Source organism: Alexandromys fortis, unplaced genomic scaffold (genome assembly GCF_014885135.2).
Source record: "Alexandromys fortis isolate MF-2015 unplaced genomic scaffold, M_Fortis_MF-2015_v1.1 scaffold_22, whole genome shotgun sequence".
Classification (NCBI taxonomy): Eukaryota; Metazoa; Chordata; class Mammalia; order Rodentia; family Cricetidae; genus Alexandromys; species Alexandromys fortis.
The window spans coordinates 6258482-6282487 of record NW_026067900.1 but is presented as its reverse complement, the minus strand read 5'-3'; the positions used below and the strand labels follow the sequence as shown (position 1 = coordinate 6282487).

The 24006-nt window shown below is 44.7% G+C and overlaps 1 protein-coding gene across 1 annotated transcript; it reads right to left on the bottom strand.

Moving 5' to 3' along the window:
- Positions 1–82: 82 nt before the first annotated feature.
- On the bottom strand, positions 83–23298 carry Mns1 (meiosis specific nuclear structural 1). Its single transcript, XM_050126943.1, has 10 exons — positions 23187–23298; positions 22388–22609; positions 15765–15892; positions 14677–14779; positions 12979–13208; positions 12327–12543; positions 12134–12241; positions 8920–9177; positions 5488–5613; positions 83–4043 (listed from the first exon to the last, which is right to left on the bottom strand). Exons 1-10 carry the CDS (start codon positions 23187–23189, stop codon positions 3951–3953), a joined length of 1488 nt encoding a protein of 495 aa, XP_049982900.1. The 5' UTR covers positions 23190–23298; the 3' UTR covers positions 83–3950.
- Between the last annotated feature and the right edge of the window lie 708 nt (positions 23299–24006).

Sequence of the window (24006 nt, the reverse complement as noted above, 5' to 3'; positions counted from 1 at the left end):
TACTGGCCTTACTCCCTTTTTCTTTGATAGTTGTACCATAAAGAAGCAAGACTTTGACTTTTAATTCTTTTTTTATAACCCATTAGATGCAGCATAGGGCAGAACAAGACTCCAGAGATACTCTACCTCTCCAATTAGAGAACCTGACAGAGGTAGGATTAGTCAGGGTCTCTATTGATTTGACAAAACACCATGGCCAAAAATCAAGGTAGGGAGGAAAGTGTTTATTCGACTTACACTTCCACATTGCTGCCCATCATTGAAGAAGTCTGGGCAGGAACTCAAACAGGGCAGGAACCTGGCGGCAGGAGCTGAGGCAGAGGCCATGGAGGGGGGCTGCTTATTGGCGTGTTCAGTCTGTTTTCTTATAGAACTCAGGACCACCAGCCCAGGAATGGCATCACCCACCATGGGCTGGACCCTCCTCCATCAATCACTAAGAAACTGCCCTACAGCTGGGGCTAACGGAGGCATTCTCTCAACTGAGGGTCCTTCCTCTCTGATGACTCTAGCCTGTGTTGACACACAGCCAGCTGCTCCATAGAGTGGGTAAACAAATTCATGATGCCTCTAAAAGACTCATTTAACAGAAAAGACCCTGAATGTGGAGGGATGGCAAACATATAGTCTATGAAAATGGGAACTGCCAGGAGAATAGCACACACCTTTAATCCCCGCACTTGTTAGGTAGAGGCAGATGGATCTCAAGAGTTCGAAGCCAGCCTGGTCAACTAAGGGAGTTCAAGGACAGGTAGGGCTACTCAGAGAAACCCTGTTTCAAAAAACCAAAAAACCCTCAAAAAAAAAAAAAAACCAAAACAGGAACCAAGAGAGAATGGGTACTTAAAATAGATATTATGTCAAAAGCTATAAAAAGAGGGAAGAAAACCTTACATAATGGTAAAAGGATTAAGTCATCAACAGTAACGGTGGTGAGCATGTATCTAGCAACAACAAAACTAAAATACATAGACATCTGCAAAAAGGAAAGACATACTGCAATATTAGAACGGTAGAAGACAGCTCTTACCCCATATCCAACAACAGACCAGACAGAAAATCAAAACAAAAACTGAACTTAGCTGTAGCCCAGTTAAAGAGTGCCTGCCAGGATACACAAAGCTCAGAGTTCAATCTCCAGCACCTCATAATCTAGTTTGGTGGCCCACACCCATGATCCCATCAGCCAGAAGCAGACACAAGAGGGTAAGAAGTTCAAATCATCCTCAGGCAAACAGCAAGTTCAAGGCCAGCCTGGGATACACAACACTTTGTGTCCAAAAACCACAAAGAAACACACTGAACTGAATTTATACTTTAGACTAAATGAGCCTAAAAAGACACAAAACACTCTCTCCAACGGCATAATATATACCTTCTCCAATCTATAGAACATTCTCCAGAACAGACCACCTGTCTTAACAAATTTAAGAAGACATATTGAATCTTTCTGGACTTCGATGGTATAAAAAATAGACCAACAAGAGGAACTTCAAAACTTTACAAACACATGCAAATTATGCCGCACGATCCTAAATAACCAGTGGGTCAAGAGATAAAGCAAATTTAAAACTTTTTACACAAGCCGGGCGATGGTGGCGCATGCCTTTAACCCCAGCACTCGGGAGGCAGAGGCAGGCGGATCTCTGTGAGTTCGAGACCAGCCTGGTCTACAGAGCTAGTTCCAGGACAGACTCCAAAGCCACAGAGAAACCCTGTCTCAAAAAAAAAAAACAACAACAAAAAAACTTTTTACACAAAATGGGAATGCAACAAATGCCTATAGAAGAAGAAGGTGTCATCTTAGCACTGCAGAAATGCCCAAGTAATGTACTAAAGCCAAATCCAATCTGGTCAGTGCAAGAAAAACAGGAAAGATCAAAGAAGAAATAAATTACAAAAATAATAGAGGTCATGCAGCCCTAGCCTGGGTCTGGAGAACCTAGTTGTTCTGTTACTGGTTTGACACCATAGGTGTAAAATACCAAATCTGACTTCACGTGACAGGTTGCAAGCAAAACACCGGTTAACCAAAAGTCATGCGTAAGATCACCTCCAGGCTATGAGTATAAGGTATATTATTAGACATAAACAAAGGCCAGTGGAATAGTTCAGTAGAAAAGGCACCTGCCACCAAACCTGCCACCTTGATTCAGTGGGACCTGATCCCTGGTGGAAAGGAAGCCAACTCCTGCAAGCTGTCCTCTGACTCCCAAATGCAACCATAACAAGCACAGGTCACACCCACACTCACAAATAACACTAAGATTAAGGATTAAAGACTTTAATTTCTAAAATAAATAAAAGGATTAATGCTAGCTGGGCATGGCGGTGCGTGCCTGAAACTCTGGCGTCCAGGAGGCTGAGGAATGAGGGTCAGCAGTGTGCTGCTAAACAGAGCTTGATGCCAATGCGTGCGATGTGAGTTACTGTCTCAGAGGTTAAATCCCTTTCTCAAGACATCATGTGTATTTTAAATATTCCAAAATCAAAAATCAACAGCTACAACAAAATATCCCAACTTCTAGGCCAAGCAACTGCAGATACAGCATATACTCAACCCATATGAAAGAGCTAGCTGTCGAAAGAAAGTAACTTTTAGCCAACAAAGAGAAAATGCCTAATTAGAGATGAAGAAGGGGACATGTCCATTGTACCATATACAAAGGATCATAAGAGTGTTATAAATTTAAATTATCTATAAATAATTGGGGTTACACAGAATAAATTAATTTCTGGAGATATACAACCTACCAAGAATTAACTGTGAAGAGATAGAAAAATCTGAACAGACCCATGGTGAGAAAGGAGGTCAAGGAGCTCAAACAGATAATAGAAAGTCCCGTTGGAAGCTGAAGAGGTAGCTCAGTGGTCAAGTGTTCCTGCTACTGCAGAGGACCCAAGTTCAGTTCCCAGCACACAGGGCAGCTCACAACTACCTATGTAACGCCAATTCAAGAGACAAGTAAACAAAATCAAAGCAACAACTTCCCACAGTCCAATATCCCAATCAACTCAGATGCAGAAATCCTCATCCTGACCCCAGCAGGCAACTCCAACAGTGCATAGGAAGCTCGCTCTCCATGACGAAGTGGGCTCATTCTAGATGAGTCAGCGTTCAATCAATAAGCATGTCATATTGACAGAACAAAGAAAGTTTGTAACAGCACAAGACTGAACAACATTTTATAACAAAAACTGCCAACAAAGTAGGCTACAGAAGGCATGTACTTCAACATACGACAGACGCACAGCTAACAACACACCGAACAGGAAAAGCTGACGCTTGTCCTCACATGACGTTTGTGTAGCCACTAAAGTTCACACTAGAGAACTGCGCAACAAAGAAAAGAAACACAAACATTTTGCATGTTTTAAGGTTGCTATTTGTGTTGGGCTGCATTCATACTTATCCTGACCACATGCCAGGTTGGCCATACCTAGAAGACCTAAAATCAGACAGTTAGGAGCACTGGCTGCTTGCTCTCGCAGAGGACTCAGGTTTGGTTTTCAACACCCATATAGTGGCTCACAACCATAACAATGTAACTCCAGTGGATATGATGCCCATTTCTGGCCTTCTTGAGCACTGCATGCATGTAGTACACACACATGCAGGCAAACACATGTAAAATGCTTTTTTTAAATCACAGCAGGAGCGCCAGAGAGATAACTGGCAAGAGAAAGAAAACACTGCTTCTGCTTGGCCTCGGTGGGTCTATGGGATTCTGTGACATGACGCCATCGTAGAATGCACAATGAATAATCCTTCGGTTAAACTACTGACGTGTTTAATTTTTGTCTAACTGTTTATAAATGGAGAAAGAGGAGGATGTTTTAGAACATGCAGACACTGGGGACTCACTGTCACCAACTGGAAGAGAGCAGTTACACTGACATCTAGTGGTAGCATCTGAGAAATTCAGGTTTCATCCATCCTGCAGTGCTGATCACTTCTCTTCACTGGCTTCCCCTCTTTTCTGATAGGCTTTCTTAAACTCCTCACCGAGCATGTCAACGTCGTCCTCTCTTTTAAACACTCCCTACAAAAAAAAAAAAAAAAGCATTTTGTTGGTTACTTTTGAATGTGAGAGCATTTCACTGAATGCTTTTAGGGCTAACTTGCGGGGACACAAAGCTAAAAAAGTTATCCAAGATAATGAAATCCATCCGACAGATTAATGAAACTTAATTAAAAAATATTAGTACTTTCAAAAGACTATGTCTTCAAGTATATCCTGACTATTCTTGAGCTGCCCCAATGTCCTGATTTGTCACCTTCGGAGTGGAAAGGGCATACAGGCACAGACCCAGAACATCTAGCTGCAACTATGACCGCCTACATTGCCTGGAGGGAGTGGAGCTTTGTGCCTACTGTACTCTACCCTTGTCTAAATGGGCTGTCATAGTGCATGGGGTGGGGTGGCAAGGGTGAGAAGGCTGGCCTGGGCTACATTACTGCATGGTTACATTCTTCATGCCTCAGTTCGAAGCTCATTTTGGGACATTGAGTTTAACTCTAATAGGTCCTGTCTGCCCTACAGACTATTTTCTCAGTACAATGTTGAAATCCAAAAGTCTTCTTAGCATTCATAGTCTGTTTTATTAAACAGAGCAGTCATAGTGGGTTTTAGCATCCGTCTATCATTCTGCATTAAATCTGCCTAACTAATTAGACTGTAAGACCCTGAGACCAGGAACTTTTAATAACTTTTCTTCTCCTTTCATTGGTTAGGGACTGAACACAAAACACACATTTGATTCTGCAGTCAATAAAGGCCTCAAACAATATGACTTGTGTATTCGAATGACTATGGCTTTATGAATCCCCGTGTTTATATGAACTAGGAAGCGCGTTATTAGCAGTCATTATGTGTCTCGGATACACATGAAAATCCACTGTTTACAGCACGGTCTCATGTCAAGCATGTGTGTCTCCAATGACAAGGCTTCCATGTTTATCATCGTCTTCAATGTTGGCTCTAGGGTAGTTTGTTTTTAGATTTCTCATGCAACAAGGAGAAGAAAGAACCTCAAAAATATTAGCTCAGGGACTGGGGATGTAGCTCACTGCATAAAGCACTTCCCCAGTGTGTACAAGGCTCTGGGTTAGATCCCCAGCACTGAATAAACTTGGCAAAGTTAACCACAGTCCCAGCTCTCAGGAGGTAGAAGCAGGGAGGACCAAAAGTTCAAGGTCATCCTCAGCTACAGAGCGAGTTCCAGGCCAGCCTGCACTAGACCTTGTCCCAAAAAGTAAGCAGGCAAGTAAATAATAATAAATAAAAAAAGAAGTTCAATAACTCTGGCTCGAATAGCTACTTATGTTCCAAGACCAACTCTTCCTATGGAGGTGTTTAGAAAGGACTATGGGGCTTCAGCCCGAAAGCACATGAAGTTAGACCCTCCGACATCTAGAGTCGGGCTGTTGTTTCCTCCATCATTACAAGTCATGAAGATCACACACTAAAGTAAGCTCTCACTCACTTTGGGAAGGTAGCCTAGTAATTTTGCAGCATGTTCCTTGAGGAGTCTCAGCCTTTCTTCTTCAATAATCTCATTGATGCAGCCTTGCCGTCTTTGCTGTAGCTGCAATTCCTCCAGCTCGCGTTTCTGGAAATGAAGTAAAAGTGTCTTAACTGTCACAAAATACATTAATCTCTTATGAAGTTTACAAAGCAAACTGTTCTTGCAGAGAACTGAATGACAAGCTGATGGGTTCATTGTAAGTATAGAAGACAATAGTGTATGACTTTTACATTTACAAATAGACATACCTGTATTTTTTAATAAAAAGATTAATTTTTATTTTTATTTATTGTATATCCTGGCCATAGTCGCCCCCCATTCTCATCCCCTAATCCACTCCTCCTCCTTTCTGCGTAGGAAAGGACAATGTACCTGTATTTTCATCATCGTTGTTTCTTTAAACTTTTAAGAACAAGTTATGTCCCACCTACATTTTTGGTTTTCTTTATTTAGTAGTGTTGGTGTTTGGACCCTGGACCCTGCACCTACTGGGCACACACTCTATTACTGAGCTACAATCCTAGCTCATATGACAGGAAGTTTTAAAGAGGCAAGTGTGCATTTTTAGAAAATTTTTCAATCTCAAGAAAAAAAAATGTATTCAAAAGAGCAATTCCCTAATAAACTTAGCAAATATTTATGGAGTTCCCACCATATACCAGGTACCCAATACCCAAAACTGTTTACAGTATGTGAGCCAAAAAAAAAAAAAAAAAATTCTAGTGCATGAAACAGACCAGGCTTGTCTGAGGGTCCATTTTCCACATGTAGATGTGGAGCACTGCAGAGGCTGGAGGCCAGCAGAGGCCAGCAGAGGCCAGCAGAGGCGCTCTAGTGCTTCCCTTGAGAATCCCGAATTCTTTGACGGCCCTGAGCCTTCAGTGCAGATGTGATGCTGTCTGAATAGTCTTAAGGCCCTTAGGGACACACGGAACTTTACCCAAATAAGACCACTGAACAAGGTCTGCAGTGGTGGGAACGGAACTTGGGGTTCCACACAGGCTACCTAAGAACGCTACCACTGAGCCAAAGCCCAGCCCCGCTTACGGCATTTTTATCAGATGAGGTAGCCTCTCTAACTTGGGCACAACACAAGGTTTCCCTTCTTGTATCGTGCTCCCCACACTGTGTTCATCCCGTGTCACAAACTCTACAGTGAGTTAGCGCATGTGGGACAAGACCTGAAATGATGGCCAGTAAGAAATGCCTTGGGGAATGTTTAGGATTTTGTCTAAACCACACAGATTCTTAGAGGTAGACAGGATGACAGACGCCTGCTTAGGCTCTCTTTAAAATATAAATGGGCACTTTAGTGTTTTCAGGGCGACACGGCATCATGAACTGTTAAGACATCCACATCTGCAAACTGTTGTCATTTCTACAGCGTAAGTTGTGTCTTTGTGTACTGGGTGGCTGTCGTGCTTCCGTGTGTACATGTCTTGCTGGGTGACCTATGAGTGTTCTCGGCTCTGTAACCCCTAGAGAGGCCAATCCCATCACCGGTCCTACCCTTTTACAGGAGAGAATCCAAAGCGTCTTCCTCTTCTGCCTTCTTAATTACTGTGCTCACAGTTATTGCCTTCATCAACTCAACTTTATAAATATTTAGCACGTGTCAGGCAAACTGCACTTTATAGATCATTATCTCCCCTAATGGCTAGATTCGGGCCGAGACCGACTTACACCCTGCCTGAGCAATGGAGGCTTTTATTTGATTAAGAGCCCACTGAGGCTTAAGTGTGAAAAGGACATGATAATTATAAAAGCCACTGACTGGCAGACTGACCAGTTACAAGGAGACCAAGCAGAAATGTCAGGGAGCAGAAGACCCCTCTGGCCTCTGGCTTTCTGTGGTTATACCATTTACAGTCTTTTAGCTTTTTGAACATGTTTTAGTCTTTCCTTCCTCCTCATCTTGAAACTACAATGTTCTCCAAGACTCAATCCTAAGCCCCCTGATGCTTTCTTGCTATTACACCGTCTCACATAAATCCCTTTGTGCTACTTACTTCCAGGTAAGCACTTCTCAAACAAACAAAAACAGCCTAAGCTTCCCTCTAAAATGTAACTCCACACGTGTTCCTTGAGTTTGACATACTTGGGATGTTTGGATTACTTTGCTTCCTTCCTTCCTCTAACCTATATGCAAGGGGGAAAATATCATACACAGTTTCATTTCCTTTTTTTAAGAAAGGAATATTCAAACTCTCTCTGTGGCCTCCCACTGCTGCTGTTTCCAGTGCACGTCTGCTGCGCACTGCACCTCTGTGCCTAGGAAGCTGCACTTGCCACACTCGGATGCGCCATCTTTTTAAAGCCCTTACACACGGCTATGCCAGGTGCTTCAAACACCCGCTCAGTCACACACACCATTTGGGTATTCTTTCCTCTTTGTCAATGGAACATAAATATTTAAGTCGGAATGTCAAACTTACAGTCTGGTTCCCTGTCTAATTCCTAAACTACGTTTCTAACAATTCACCTCTTTAGGCCACAAAAATCAGCGTGAACAAATACCTACTCCTTCAAAATCTACTTTTCCCTGTACATATCTCTAGGGCACGGCCTTCTCACTGAGGAGGGAGGTGACTATCTTTGTGATCCGTAGCGACCCCTCCAGGCTTACCTTCCCCCCATGGTCAGTGCTGATGTCCGGCCTCTGTCTGCACACTCTACCTCTTCTCCCTGAGGTCCAGTGCACTGCCCATGGTTTCCCCAGCTCAGCATCACCCATTTCACACCTTCCCTTATTGTTGCCACTTGAGTCACCTTTCCACACGCCAACCTTAGCATGCAGCTTTCCTAATTCTTCAGTGACTTCTTGCGGGGACGGGAATCCATCTTAATATACAGAGGTATCATAATGTGGAATTCCTCTCTGCTATACCAATAGCTCCATGTCATTACCATCACACATGAAATCTAATTTATGTTTTTCTCAACCAAGACTGTAAATTCATAGATGACATAGATGTTGCTACATAAAAGCCTCACAACCAGTTTCTAGATGCCTTAATAAATGATTGCTCAGTAAACTTATGGATCATATGATTAATAAACAAATATTAACATAGCATGACACCTAAATGGCTCAGTGGATAAAGTGCTTGCCACACAAACACGAGGACCTGAGCTCACATCCCCAGTACGCGGGTGAAAGCAGGTGTGCAGAGACAGCAATAAGAGAATCCCCGGAAGCTGCGGGCTGTCTGGCCTCCAGGACATCTACAGCACAACTCCAGAGACCCTGCCTCAAACTGAAGGAGAGAACCACGCGTGCAGTTGTCATCTGCTCCTCACACACACAGTGGCGCTCAGCAAACGTTTACTGATGAACAGAAGAGCTGGCTGCTGTTCAGTGAGGACCGAAGAACCCAGTGCTCTCCTTACTTTGTCTGCAAGGAACTGGCTGCGCCGCTCCTCGATGAGTTTCTCCACGGCCCGCTTGTGCTCCAGCTGCTTCATCCGCTGTCTCTGGGCATTCATGAGCTCTATCCGGTCGTCTTCAGCGAACTTGGCCAGCATGGCTTTTCTGAAGGTCTCCTCCTCCTCTTTTGCGGCCTGTAGTATTATTTCCTTCAGGGCCATTTGGTCTTCAAAGTCTTGCTTCATCGCCCTCTGCTTCCGCAGTTTCTGCTCTGCTTCTTCCTGCACAAGGATGGAGGAGAGTTAAGCTTTTCCTTGCACATTAATGAGAGGGCAATCTCGGCACACAGGGGACAGAAGCAGGAGGATCCGGGCCCTGAAGCCAGCCTGGGCTGGTGAACCTGTCTTGGGAAACAAGATAAATGAGAAGGGCAGATTTGGGTTTGATACACATTATACTATGGCATCATATAAACAGAACTAAGCCTTTTCATGACAACACTCTGTCCCACTTAAGTCTATCTGAATAAAATGTCATGTTATTTTTACTTATATATGTTCTATCATCTGTCTATTCAACTAGAACTGGCACAAATTTTAACTCATCTTTTCTAACCTGATCATTTTTGCCCAATCCCAGCACAAACCCTAGTCACCTAACATCTGTACGTTCAAACCCTTACCGTCTGCACCCACCACTGCACTCCATGTAACATGTGCCTTCCCACTCCCTTCTGAAAACAACAACACCACCCCTCAAAGACACACTTTCTTCTCTGGGCTCTGGGCACACGATGTTGATACTCAATGTTTTGCACTTACTTGCCACATACTGCAGACATCAAAGGCTCGGAGAAGACAGTGGAGTTTGTGATATTGAGTCTGGAATGTGTCTTGAGTTTATCACAGACCTATGCACACAGTAATGTGCTCCATCTAGTACTAGCTCTAACACACACACACACATGATATTGGCAGTCCTGGGACTCTACCACCTATGCAAAATTTTATGTAATTCAACAGTGAAGACATCTTGAAAGAAAAAAAGAGGGAGGTGTTTGGCCAAAGTACTGTTGTACCGTGAAAATGTCCACACACCCTCTGCTAGGTCTGTAATAAGGACTGTACTAGTTTGTTGGAATAGGAGCGGCGGTGGGGCTGCGTCCCCAACACCCCGGCTGCTTGGCTAGCTCATGCCCGAAATAACAACACGCAAACTGTATTCATTTAAGAACTGCTTGGCCCATGAACTCTAGCCCTTACAGGCTAATTCTCGCACCTGGACTAGCCCATTTCTAATAATGCGTGTAAGCACCCCAAGGTGCGCTTACCGGGAAGATTCTAGCCTAAGTCCATAGTGGGTTGCAGCTGCCTGGGAGAGCAGAGCATGGCGGCTGTCCGGTCCCTCTGGAAGCAGCGCAGAGTCTGACCTCACTTCCTCTTCCGCCCAGCATCCTATTCTGTTTATTCCGCCCACCTATCTTTTAACCTATCAGGGCCAGCAGTTTCTTTATTGCTCAGCCAATGAAATCAACAGATTGATATGACACTCCCACATCACTAGTTATCAGTATGAGCTGCCACACTTCCTGCTAAACCTTGTTACATGGACTCGAAAACCTTCGAATCATTTGTTGTACATAACTGGGCGGTGGTGGCACACACCTTTAATCTCAGCACCTGGGAGGCATAGGCAGGTGGATCTCTGAGTTTGAGGCCAGCATGGTCTACAAGCGAGTTCCAGGGCTACAAAGAGAAAACCAGGGGAAAAAAATCATTTGCTGCAGTCACTCTGACCCCAGCAACTTTGCAGAGATTCTTTAGGCTCTCTGTCAGAATCACAGCACTAACAAGGAGGCGTGTGTAGAAACTGTGTACTGTTTTATGGAGACAAGTCTAAGGAAACAGCGGTGAGAAACAGAGTGTAGCAGAGAGGAAGAAAAGCCAACACAGGGCATGTAGGGAAGATGGTCACCCGTGGGCACGGAGGCCGTCCTCTCAGGACCTTCCCTGGCAGACACAGAGGAGCGATCACTCATCAGTAACTGTCCACTTGGTGAGGGATGGTGACAACTCGTTCCCACAGTGGAGAGGTGCCAGCATGGTCACTCTAAGCTCTTACAAATGTACCCCGCAGCTGTCCCTGAACGGCACCAACGTGATGAACTTCCGAGAATGCTGCCCAGGACAGCAGCTGAGCTCACGAGGCCCCACCACGTCATCCATTCAGAGCATTCTTGAGCACTCTGACACAGCCGAAGGCTCAGACAGCACCGTGTTTATGCACATCAGATGATGGACACGCAGGCTACCTTCGTGTTTTAGCGATCAGAAATACTGTTCTGAACATCTGTGTATAAACACAAGATCATTCATTTGTACCTATCGCTTTCCAAGACTGTACGTAAGATAATACTTTCCACTAACCTCTGCTATGTCCCACGTGTTTTTCTACATTTTTAAAAATTATTATCATTCAGTGGGAAGTATCTTTCCTTTGCTCATTGCTTTTCTACAAACACATGGCTTCATTACTGTATACTTTAGGACTAGACAGTCACTCTCATTACTGATTCTTCACTGTAGAGAGAAAACAGACTGGATATGACAAGATCTTGTGAATGCAGAGGTTTGCTTTGTGTCCTAGGAGCAGTTTATTGGGTGGAGTCTTCTCTAGCGTGGGCTGGCCCAGCCCGATCACGCTCTCGTTAGGCAGTGGGCTCTGCTGCTGAGGACTCGGGCATACCAATGGCAAAGGACTGCTGAGTCTCCTACTCGGGTTGAGCTATTTCTACTCCCCTCCCCGCCACCCCTCAGTTTTGTCTCGTGTATCATGAAGTTGTGCTGTTAAAATTCATGTGTCTTAGGGTTATCACAGTTACCTGGATAGATTTATTTTGATTAAAAACGTCCCTGCCCCGACGTTAACTCCGTCTCATATTAACACACACACTCCAGCCTGCTAGCATTCACCGGTACTGAGTCTCCCTCCATACTGCCCTGGGCTTCCTTCCATGAGCGCTCAGGTAAGCTGTGTGGACTGTGAACAACACAGCCGCATCGTGTTCTTCAGGATGCTCTGCTTTTACCAAGCTTGAGATCTTAGTCTTTTGACTGCAGTATCTACACTGCCTACCAACAGCGCAGTCACTAACGTGGCTGGGTTTGACCACGCTATCCTCCCACGATTTCATCTCAGAATCCTCTCCCCAGTCACTCCCCTGGCCCTGAGACTCACCTTCAGTTTCTGCTTCAGGATCTCGGCCTGCTCCTCCTGGTACAGCTCTTGCCGCACCTGCTCCAGGTCCTCGCGCTGCCGCAGCATTTCCTCCAGTTTCTGGATCAGCTGTTAGGAAGACACGGTCAGAAGACGGGAACTGGGCGGCGGATTCAGGGGCTCAGGGCTCTTTAAAAAGCAGCCATTTCCATACCAGATTCTGGCGCTGGGCCCTCTTTTCCTCAGTCTCTTGAACTCTGGCCATCCGCTCGCCTTCTCTCTGCTGCTGTAGGCTGGCGAACTCTATAATTTTCCTGTTCTCCTCCTCCATCTCCTCACGCTTCTTCTGTCTCCAGAGGGCTTGCTCCCGCTGGAACTCCTCAATGTACTTCTTGGTTGTGGTCAGTTTCTCTAATTTTTGCTGTCTTTCCCTAAAAAGCAACGGGGGGGGGAGCGGTTTTATAGTTACAGAAATAAAATAACAACAACAAAAAAAAAAAAATAGACTGCTTTGGAGTCACTAATGCAGAACACTTCCTGGGTGTCAGGGGTGGACTTCCCATGAACTACCGGGCTCTCTTCCAATGGTGACATTTAAAGCACCTCATTTCAGAAGGGGGACACTGCCCGCAGAGCCATGCAGCACTCTGCACGTAAGCTGTGTGCCATCAGAACACACGTGTGCTGACACAGAAGACGTACAGCTCTAAGAAGGTTTAGGTCATTTACCCCTTACACACCTATTATTTTCAGATCGTCTATTAATATTCATGCTGACAAAGATGAGGAAGAGCCGTCCAACACACGGAACAGCTCGTGCTGGCCGAGAACGCACACTGGGCCAGGCACCTTTGGGGAATACTTACAACTGGTCCTCCTCGTAGATCTTCCTGACTATTTCGTCAATCATGAGTTTCTCTTTCAGCAGCTGCTCATAGGCCTCCTCCTTCCTCCGCTCCTGCTCTTTGAGCTGCTTCTCCAGGTCCAGGTGGTACTGCGCCTTCTCCCTGTTCCGCCGGTCTTGCTTGACGCTCTCTTCCTTCAGGAGTCGCTCGTGCTCCTCCATCATGGTCCTGCCTATCTCGGCATCACGTTTCTAGCATGAAAACAGAGCTGATCCTTCCACTTCCCGGAGTGAACACAGTTGATCACAGCACTATAATCAGACAGCTGCGCATGGGAACGCCTGCTATGTAAGTATTTTTGATCTATTAGGTTAAAAGGAAGAGTAAGTCTTTGTGACCTGGAGGCTGTGACTGACAAGTCAGGCCCTAAAGGAGTATTTTTAATCTTTCCAGAAGCTTAGGGCAACACCTGGCGAGGGTAATAAAGTCCACATTCAGAAAATAAAACGTAAAATTCAAAGTATTTCATCAATAACTAACTACTTCAGCCGCCAAACTACGGCTTCGTCTGTAAGCTGAGCTATGCGGTGTCCGTTTCTAAGGCTGCTGTTTTCCAGCTGCTGCCGAGGACCCCTCCTGCCCATCTGCCAATTGAGGGCTCTGAACAACTCTCAAGCTCCCCCAGCTGAAGCTCTTTCCTGCCACACAGCCTTCTATGTATTAAGGCTCAGTGTGGTGATTTCAACTAAAAGGTCCAACGTCACTGGGACTCTCACTCTCTCGTTTTCATTCTCGTCCACACAGCGCCACTCCCACTGAGTTACAGACAAGGCTCTCAGGGAGGTACAGCCCTTGCTTTTCTTTAGCATTTCCAAACCACTTAACCAGTACGTTTAAACCTACTGGAGTAATGACTAAACTACCCTTCGTCTGTGTGGCCCTTCACAGGGTCGCACATCAGACACCCTGCATATGAGATACTTACATTAGAGTTATGAATCTTAGCAATGAAATGACTTTAAATTAAGGGTTACAGCATTAGGAAGGTTGAGAACCACTGTTGTATAATCTTCTAGAGTAGCCTGTGACCATTCTCAGGAGCTCTCATGCTGCGCCACACTGGTTTAAACATTGTTATTACATTATAATCCTATGTGTATAAACATGTTTGCTGGCATTCACAGTCCACATGTATAAACATACACTTTTATATGTAACTGTCTGGGTGACGCCATGCACCTACATTTTGATTGCTAACTCAGCAAACCTTATTTTCATACCAGGGCCGCTGGAGTATCCCCTGGAACTTGCTCTCATGGGAGCAACCTTGCCTTCAAGAATTAGACAAGGATGAAAATAGAAAACCAGGAAAAAGGGTTACTTTAGATAACAAGAGTTAGAACGGGGGATGGAAACAGGAGCCTGGAGAAGGGGGCGGGGGCTTCTACAGCAGGAAAGCTTCTGCACAGACCCACCACGCAGTAACACTCATACAGCTGTGGTGAGCACAGCAGCCACATGCTAGGATGCAGACAGCTGTACCATGTTAGCTTGTCACAGCAAGTTCAAGAACAGTGAACGTGGGGGTCACCTGGGCCTGACAGCTCGGTGGAAATCACCCAGGGTCTGAACGTTTCTGTGGGGGACCTGGCCAAGTGGGCTCTTTGCAGAGGCCCTGCTCTTGGAACCGGGCTGAGCACAGACCCAAAGCAGCTTTACCATTTGCTCGTATTTGATGGCGTCCCTCTCGGCAATCTGGGCAGCTCTCTCCTTATTCATGTAAGCGGCTTTCAATTTCTGTTCCAATTCCCTGAGTTCAATACTGTGGGGGAAATGCAGCTTTAAACTTGAGAACAATAAAAGAATTCAGCTTCACAGAAAATCTGGCAAATTCTTATTTACTCAGGCTGTACAACTGGTATTTGAGGTTCAGAGTTAACTCATTAGATTTAACGGATTATTCTTTCCTAACTTAATCTTCCTTTACATGTATTTATTTATTTATTTTAATTTGCGGGGGTCCTTTCCTTCTACCCTAAGGATCTGAAATCAAACCCAGGCCTTCAAGCTAGGCAGCAGGTTAGTACTAAACTACCAGGCTACCACACTTTATTCTATCCTAGAGTAGTCTCTATCTTTGGTTGTCTTAGTAAAATCTTAGCAATTCTCTGGAAACTGTATCTCCTAAGTCTGGAGTAACAGTAAGACATGGCTGGCTTAAGTAATTCAATCCTAAGCAGTATTAAGAAATGCATTATAGGACGAGGAGTGTGGCACGTGCCCTAGAACCCAGAACTGGGGAAGCAAAAGCAGGTGGAACTCTGTTTGAGGCTAGCCTGCTCTACGCATGGCGTTCCAAGTCATCCAGGGCAAAACAGTGAGACCCCCCATCTCAAACAAAAACAACAACAAAAGCCAAGTATTCTAGATTCCATAAGTCAGGACTTTTGTACTTAGAAATCATTTTAACATTCATCCTTAAAGAAAAAGACCGAAGGAACTAATACTCAGATTTCCCTGTCAACGCTAACACTCCCTTCTACTGCTGCAGCTGATTTTCTCAGCTCTTTCTGTGGCTGAAGCCGTGATCCAGTGAGCACGTGTCTAGCACGTGCAAGGCCCTGGCCTCAGTAGTTGGCACCATACCAAACAAAGCAGTTTAAATGAGCGTCTTAAGCTGACGCGGTGTTTCCAGGGACAACGTTAGCTGTAAGAGCGATGATCTAAGTAAAGAGTCTCACTTGCAGGGCTAAGGGTGGCAGCGCGCAGGGACGGACTACAAATGCAAGAAGCAGAAGCCACGCCACCTGTTCTCCCGCACTTGCTGCCTCATCTTCTCGTCCTTCAGACTCTCGTGCTTTAGTCGGGCCAGCTCGTTGGCAAGTCTCTCTTCCTGCTCCAGCTGTCGATCCCGCAACATCTTGTTCTCTTCTGCCTGAACAGGAAGTGCAGCGTTAGTTACCCACATCCCTGGCTCAGACTTCTCCCCGTCAAAGCTGCATGTGTCAGAACAGCAAACTAGCCACCCTGACGGCAACAGTCGACTGTGTATTTTAAAATAAAAAATATTTCAGCCGGGCGGTGGTGCTGCACGCTTTTAATCCCAGCACTTACAGATCTCTGTAAGTTCGAGGCCAGCCTGGTCTACAAGAGCTAGTTCCAGGAAGGCTCCAGAGCTACAGAGAAACCCCGTCTTGAAAAATAATAAATAAATAAATAAATAAATAAATAAATAAATACTATTTCAAAAAATAATATTTCAAATATCTTACCAGAGAATATTGTGAGGAATAGTAACACACCTATAAATTTATGAAGGTTTTACAATTTTTTCTCTACTCTTGTATTCCATTCCATTTTTCTAATTATCTTGCTATCTCTACTACAATATTTTAAGTCAAATTCCAGGGGGCTGGAGAGATGCTCCGAGATTAAAGGCACTGGCTGCTCTTGCAGAGGACCCAGGTTTGGCTCCCAGCACCCACGCGGTGGCTCACACCATCTGTTCCAGAGGCTCTGATGCTCTTTTCTGGTTTCCTTGGCACCAGACAAGCACACAGTGCACAGATTCGTATACAAATAAATACAGCTTTAAAATAAAACATACCTTTGACCACTGCTGCCCACCAGGGAAACAGCGACATTGGATCTACCTGACAAGCAGTTCTTTTTATAACCACACCACAAGTTAGCAGTATTTTCTCAGTGAGGTCAAACGTCTTACCTACATTCATTTCCCAACCATCTCAAAGATGTCTTTATCAAAACCAAACAAGGTCCACGCATTGTATCTAGCTGTCTTTCTCAAGTCTGGTCTATTTCACACATTGGTCACCCCCACACACACACACACATACACATTTTTTATCCCCTAAACCATTGATGAGTGGCAATCACAGCCTGTCTAAGTCAGGGTTTCTGATGTTGGGATCAAGCACATAACCAAAAGCAACTCAGGAAAGAGAGGGTTTATTTAAGCTTACAGTCCCACATTATAGTCCATGATGGACAGGGACCATGAGGCAGGAGCTGATGCAGAGGACGAGAAAGGATGCTTCTTAGTGGCTTGCACCTCATGGCTTGCTCAGTCTGCTTTCTCACAGAATCCAGGACCACCAGTGGTCCATGTCATGAGCTGGGCCCACCCACAGCAACCATCAACCAAGAAAATGTACCACAAGCTTGCCCACGTGTCAGTCTGGGTCACGTTCTCAACTGGGGTTCCCTCTTCCTAAATGATGCTAGCTTGTGTCAAACTGACATAACGCTATCCTATTGTATCCCCGTGTTCTCTGGTTGCTCTCTCAGAGGTTCCCTGAACTACCTTCTCTTACACTTTCTGTGAAATGGTGGGCAGACATGGAGGCTTCATTACTTCCTGAGTTAGGAAGCACATAGCAGCGCAGGCCTGTAACCTAGAATCAGGAGGCAGAGGCAAGAAAACCACCAGACATCCAAGCATAGCTTGGTTCTTATTCTGAGTTCCAAGGCAGGGCTACATATTGAGACTGTCTCAAAAGTAAGTAAACAAATAAAACAAAAATAACGCATCGTTAGCATCAAGAAATGCAGATCAGGAACTGGAGAGATGGACCCGAGTTTGGATCCCAGCACCCACAGCAGGTGGTTCACCACTACCTGTCACTCCAGATCCAAGGGATCAGAGACCTCTGGTCTCTGAAGGCACCTGCGTTCCCATGAACATAGCCACAATGTAATCTACACAATTAAAAATAAGAAATCTTATAAAGCAAATTAAAATTACACCAGGACATCATACCATACAGACTGGAATGTCCATTTAATACACAGACACATCAGGCTTATCCAATGAAAAGATAGGCAGATAATTAGAATTTGAATTTCGGATTAAAAGAACAAAATTTAGATGAATTACTTCTTTGAAAGTGTTTCCCATGTATAGTAGACTATGTATCTAAGAATATGTAACTACGTGGTACATACTTAAGCATTATTTGTTAGTTACCTGATATTCAATTTTAACTTCTAATCTTGTGTTCTAATTTGTTTTGGCATCCTTACCCTACTCCTAAGGGTGTGTTGATCTGACCAGAGCACAGCATACTCCACAGGAATATGTAATCTAACCCAATTTTAGAAATTATCATCCTTCTAGCTCTTCCCCTCTCCTTGGTCACATGGGGATGGGCATTCCCTTCTGTATGCTGTGGAAATGTTTTATTGCCATTGGTTCATAAAGATTCTGCTTTGGGCCTCTGGAAGGGCAGAATAGAGCAAGGTGGGAATTCCAAGCAGAGATAGGGGAGAAAAGGTGGAGTCAGGGAGACGCCGTGTAGCTGCCTGCCAAAGGAGAAGTACACCACGGAACCTTACTGGTAAACCATGAGCCTCGTGGTAAAATATAAAATAATAGGAATAGGTTAATTTAAGATATAAGAGTTAGCTAAAAGAACACCTAAGCTATTGGCCAAGCAGTGTTGCAATTAATATGTTAAAAAAACAAAAACACAGACACATTTAAAAAAAAAAAAAAGACAGTGCAGATACCAAATAGTGAAAGTTTCAGGAGAAGAAAACACGTTTATTTAAAAACCTATATTTAATATAGCACAATAAATACAATAAAAAAAACAAAAAGATTTTTTAAATTTTTTTTTAAATCTGTATTTAAGCCAGGCAGTGGTGGCACACACTTTTAATCCCAGAACTCAGAGAGGTGCAGGCAGATGGATCTCTGTGAGCTCAAGGCCACCCTGGTCTACAGAATGAGTTCCAGGACAGCCAGGTCTGTTATACAGAGAAATCCTGCCTTGAAAAAACAAAAACCAAACAAACAAACAGACAAAAAACTGTATTTAAATATTTAGAGCAAATTTATTCCTAATATCCAGTATTGGAAATTCCTCACCAGGTGAAGGGTATAAGCACACTGTGGTACATCCACACTAAGGAACACTACTTGGCAATAGACACAAAACAAGCCATAAAAATAAAATGCGCATAAAAACACAAATTAAAAAAAATCTTAAGGAAAACAGGATCCCAAACAAAAAACACTTAATTGACACTATCTCTTGATTCCACGAATCAAAAGGGCATTTAGGTTGACAATCTGCTGGATTTGATTAATCAGAAGGGAATGTGTCTTGAATGAGGCCAACCTAGTCAGGAGCTCTAACCATGACCAGAAGCAGCTGGGCTCTAGGGAAGCAAACTCCACCTTGACTCCGGGGGAGAATGCATCCCAGCCAGCACCTGGGTCAGCCCGAGAGCCCGTGGGGAATCCAGCACGCCTGTGTTCGTGACTCAGTGTGGTAAACACCAGTTGTTGCAAACTAATTTTGCAAGAATCAACTACACCATGGAAAGGCACACTCTGAACTGCACTCCTCAGAGTCAGCAAGGAACTCTCCAGTCTGGAAGAGATAGATGCAGGAGACATGACACTACCCGTAACTTATGATCTTAGACTAGAAGAAGAAAACTGTACATCTGAGTAAACCCTGTAGTTCAGTAATAGAATGTTAGAAAGGCTAATTTCTCGGTGGTGATAATTTTACGGCTTTTCATCTTCTATGTAAGACACTGGCATAAGAAGGCAGGAGAGAGATTTATGAATTCTCTACACAATTTTGAACTCTTTGATCAATCCAATCTTGCCTCAAAGTAGAAAGTTATAAAATGCGTATTTCCCACATCTGTTCACCAAATAGTCCTAGAGGGAATGATAATCCGGGAAGGATGACCACTCCCACCTTGGCACAACGGCTAATTCCAGGTACGGCACAGGACATTAACAGATGAGCCCCGTGCCAGCAGGCTGCTCCAGAGTCAGCAAGCCCAGAAGCCGGAGGGTGAGTCAACAAGCTGAAGAGCTAACTGTAGCATCCTACTCCGAGTCTTATGTTGAAGAATCAGCACATGAAATACTGTACTTAGCGTTCAAGCTAATGCCAGTGAACTTAAGACACAGGAAGAGCTGATGTGACAACCAGAGTCCAAGGGAAAAAACAAAAACAAAAAACAAATCAAAAGCCCCAAAGCAGATGCCTCAGCTTGAAGGTGGCTAGCAGACAGAATTAGTTCTTTTGGCAACTAACTGCCTCTGCGCTCTAGTCAAGCCTTCAACTGACAGGATAAGACGCTCTCTTTGGGCAAACCGCTTACTCAACCTACTGATTCAAATGTTACTTTATCTAGAAACACCCAGAATAAGGTCGGCTGAGGGTCCAGTCAACCAATAAATAAAATCAACCATTGTAAGCTATTTGTTTTCTGTCAGAAAGCAAGAAAGATATCAAAGATCAAATGTGTTTTGTCAAAAGAACACAGAAGCAACATAAAAGAGCACCATCTAGCCAAGGACAGGATGCTCTAAGGACCCAAAGATACAAGAGGCTAGGAAGATGGCTCAGTGGGTAGGGGCTTGCGGCCAAGACTAAGGCTTGTGTTCAATCCCCAGGACCCACAGGATAGGAGACGTGATTCCTGTAAATGGTCTTCTGACCTCAAGATACACACCTCAGCACACTTGTTCACTCTTCCCCTCCTCCTCTACACACAGAGAGAGAAGACAGAGGGAGAGAGAGAGGGAAGAAGAGAGAGAGGGAGGGAGAAAGGGAGAGAGAGAAGGAGAGGGAGAGAGAAATGAAGAGAGAGAAAGAGAGATAGGAGGAGAGGGAGAGAGAAATGAAGGGAGAGAGAGAAAGAGAGAGAGGAGGAGAGGGAGAGAGAAATGAAGAGAGAGGGAGAGAGAAATGAAGAGAGAGGGAGAGAGAAAGAAAAATTTAAATATTTCCTTAAAGTGAATAACAGAGGCTGGGCTGTAGCTCAGTGACAGAGTGCTTGCCTTGCATACATGAGGTCCTAGGTTCAATCTCAAATAATGCCAGGGGGGAAAAACACTAACTGTGATTAAACATGTACAAAGTCCTGACGTCATAAAGATATGAACATGAGTTTTTAGAAAAGACTTCTTTTCATGCAAATCAGTGTTATGCCTGCATGTGTGTATATGCACCATGTGTGTACCTGGTGCCCACGGAGACCAGAAAAGGATGCTGTATCCCTGGAATGGGAGATATAGGCAGTTATGAACTGCCACATGGGTGCTGAGAATCGAACCTGGGCACTGCAGCAGTAACAAGTGCTCTTAACTGATGAGCCATCTCTCCAGCCCCATAAAGATATATTTTTAAAGAAAAACCAAAAAAATCAAGAGAAGAAAACTTAAAAAAAAAAACACAATGTGTGCAGAAACAAATTCATGAAAAAGTAACTATTTTCTCCACAGCATCCTAAGTCTTCCTGGAGACCTTTCTTTACAGAATACAGAAAAGATGAAGGCACACACCAAAGGAAGCAGAGACAGATCTAAAATGTACAGTCAACAGGCCTCATGTCTCCACTAGGTTAGAAACATGAAGCCACCGAAGGATGGAGGAAGAGCTGTCTGTACTAACAGAGCCTAGGTATCAAAACTATAACGGCTGCATTAACCTGGCCTGGTCCTGATGAGAAGCCAACCCTAAAGGCAGAATTTGACACAGTACTGGAATTTGTCTAAAGGGAGAGAGGATGACACTATGACAGTGTGAAAGAAAGCATCCCTGCCTCGGCAGGTGCACACCGGCAGAGTGGGGTGTGGGGGGTTTTCCTTACAGAAAAGATGGACTGTCCAGGGTCTGCCCGCTCAGAGCTGAAGGACCTGGTCTAAGTCGCTGGGACTTGGGCCAGAAGGAAGCCAGCACCCTTAGGCCCTCTTGCTATGTCCTGACCCACCCTCAAAACACTGGACACACAGTGCGCTGGTATGCAAAATTTAGCAAAACACGAGGACACTCTGTTCGCGCTTATGAGAAATGGCCTACCACTTCCCATCTGTTTCCTCTACTACAATCTCCTAAAAATATTTAGAAATGCCCATGACTGATTTAGCCAGTACATCAAGACGTAAACACATGCATATGGTGCCTGAATTCTTCAAAAATTAAAAATGTGAGTATATGTATATCTCATACACGTTCATCCCCCACTGCTTAATAATGTCCATGCTTAATGTTGGGAATTTTTAAAAAGAAATCCTTAAAGTTTTTTATTAGAAACATATAGAAGGCAACACAGTTGTACTCACATAAAAACCTGTGACGTTAGCAATTGTGGACTTCATTTATGCTTAATATCAAGAATGCTTATTCTTATCACAGACTGTTCCAAAGGTTTCACATTTGCTTATTATTAAAGCGATCCTAGGAAGGGCGTACCATATCAGATTTTATAGATAAAGCATAAAAAGGAACGACCGACCCCAAGTTCTTCAGCCAAAACAACCCGTACTCGGAAGGATTCGGTCACTTCCCAGCTTCCTCTGTTTCCTCAACTCCAGAACTGGCAGTCATCTTCCAAATTTTCCATGTGAAGAAAATTAACAATGAACACTGAAACTTACTTTTTGGATGGCTTCTTCCATGTCCAGCTCAAACTGCTCATTCTGCAGCACCCTGAGGAATCTCTTCCTTTCGACCCTCTCGTCGTTTTCATTTTGCACGATCTGGTTCCTGGTTTGCCTCTCTAACTTATTCAAGATTTGGATATGCAACGATTTGCGGAAGTTTTCATCCACTAACTTCTGGTGTCTTTCACTAAAGCTCAAAGCTCTCCTTCTGGAGGCCTACGATGCGGGGGGGGGGGGGGGGGAAGGGAAATACACATAATTCAATATTCCACGATCCGTTTTTCCAAAAGATACTGCTGAAAATCCCTATAACGAACGATGTGAAAATAGGCAACAGGCTGAAGGGTCTTTGGCCCCCTTCCTGAATTCATAGTATTCCAGATGAAAGTTCAGATGTGATAGGGTAAAATGATGACGTACTGATTAAATGGGTACTAATAACATTCCCTGTTTTGTAGGGGAAGCGGGAAAAGTTGAAGTAATTTAACTCAAAACTCAACAGTACCAATGAGAGCGAAGGTCTCCAACTGCAGCTTTACCCCCAGAGAGCCGTTCCCCCAAAAAGCAGATTTAAAGATATATCAATCTCGGTGAGAAGGGGGGAAAAGTGCAGAAAAGCCTTAGAGGTCTCTCAGAAAACAAGCCGGAACCTTCTAGAAAGCAATCAAAGTTTCTCACTGACCTCTCGGATTACACACTTCGAATTATATTTCAGAGGTAGTGAGCTCTAGACTGTATATACGCATGCAGTCTGGAGGTCCCCGATCCCTGCCCCGACCTCCGAGCTGCTCACCATCCTGGCTGACTTTAAACCTCCTCGGGCTGGGTGAGTCTCCGGTCTCGGCTGCAAACGGTGCAAACGCGCGTCTTCCTGAGCAGCAGCTGCCTCAGCCTCACTATGCGCGCTCGGGTGTTTACGCTGTGTCCCGGCAACCGCCAAAGCGCGCCGCCCACCCGAGCACAAGGCAGCCTCCCATTGGCTGGCACGATATCCAATCAGCTCTAGGAATCTTCGTTGCCAGGCAGCAGCGCGCCTTCCACAGGACCAAACCACAAGGCGCGAAGTTCGGATGCTGCGCTCTAGCAGGATCAGTTTACAACCAATGGGAGCTGATCTCCGCGGGCTGGAGCCCAGCTGAAACCTCAAGAGACACCACCACCACCACCACCAAAATACCTCGGAATTCTCACTGCGATGGACTAAGGGTGTGCCCTTCCTAGAGCGACCCCAGGCGGTAGCGAGCTACCCAACTGTGGGTGCTGGGAGCTGTTCGGCAAGGATCTTTTTAGGAGGTGTGGCTTTTCTGGAAGAGGTGTGCCATTGGGGTGTGACTATATCCAGAATGCTCACTCTTTCTGCTGCTTACAGATCTTAATGTGAGCCCTGAGCCTTTCTTGCTTCTATGCCCCCCCCCCCTTCACAGGCATGGACTCTAGCCCTCTAGTACTATAGGTCAAATTAAATGCTCTCATGCTCTCTCTCCCTCTCTCCTTCCCTCCCTCTCTCCCTCTCTCCTTCCCTCCCTCCCCCCCCTCTCTGTTTTTATGAGACAGGGTTTCTCTGCATAGCACTGGCTGTCCTGGAACTCTCTATGTAGACCAGGTTGTCCTTG

Bases quoted from the DNA above. Each gene is read 5' to 3' on its own strand.
- Mns1 (XM_050126943.1), bottom strand. The intron at 14,780-15,764 runs GTGGCGTGGCTT...TTTCCCCCACAG, and splicing joins CAGCAAGTGCGGGAGAACAG to TATTGAACTCAGGGAATTGG. The intron at 5,614-8,919 runs GTAAGGAGAGCA...CTTCATTTCCAG, and splicing joins GCCAGTTCCTTGCAGACAAA to AAACGCGAGCTGGAGGAATT.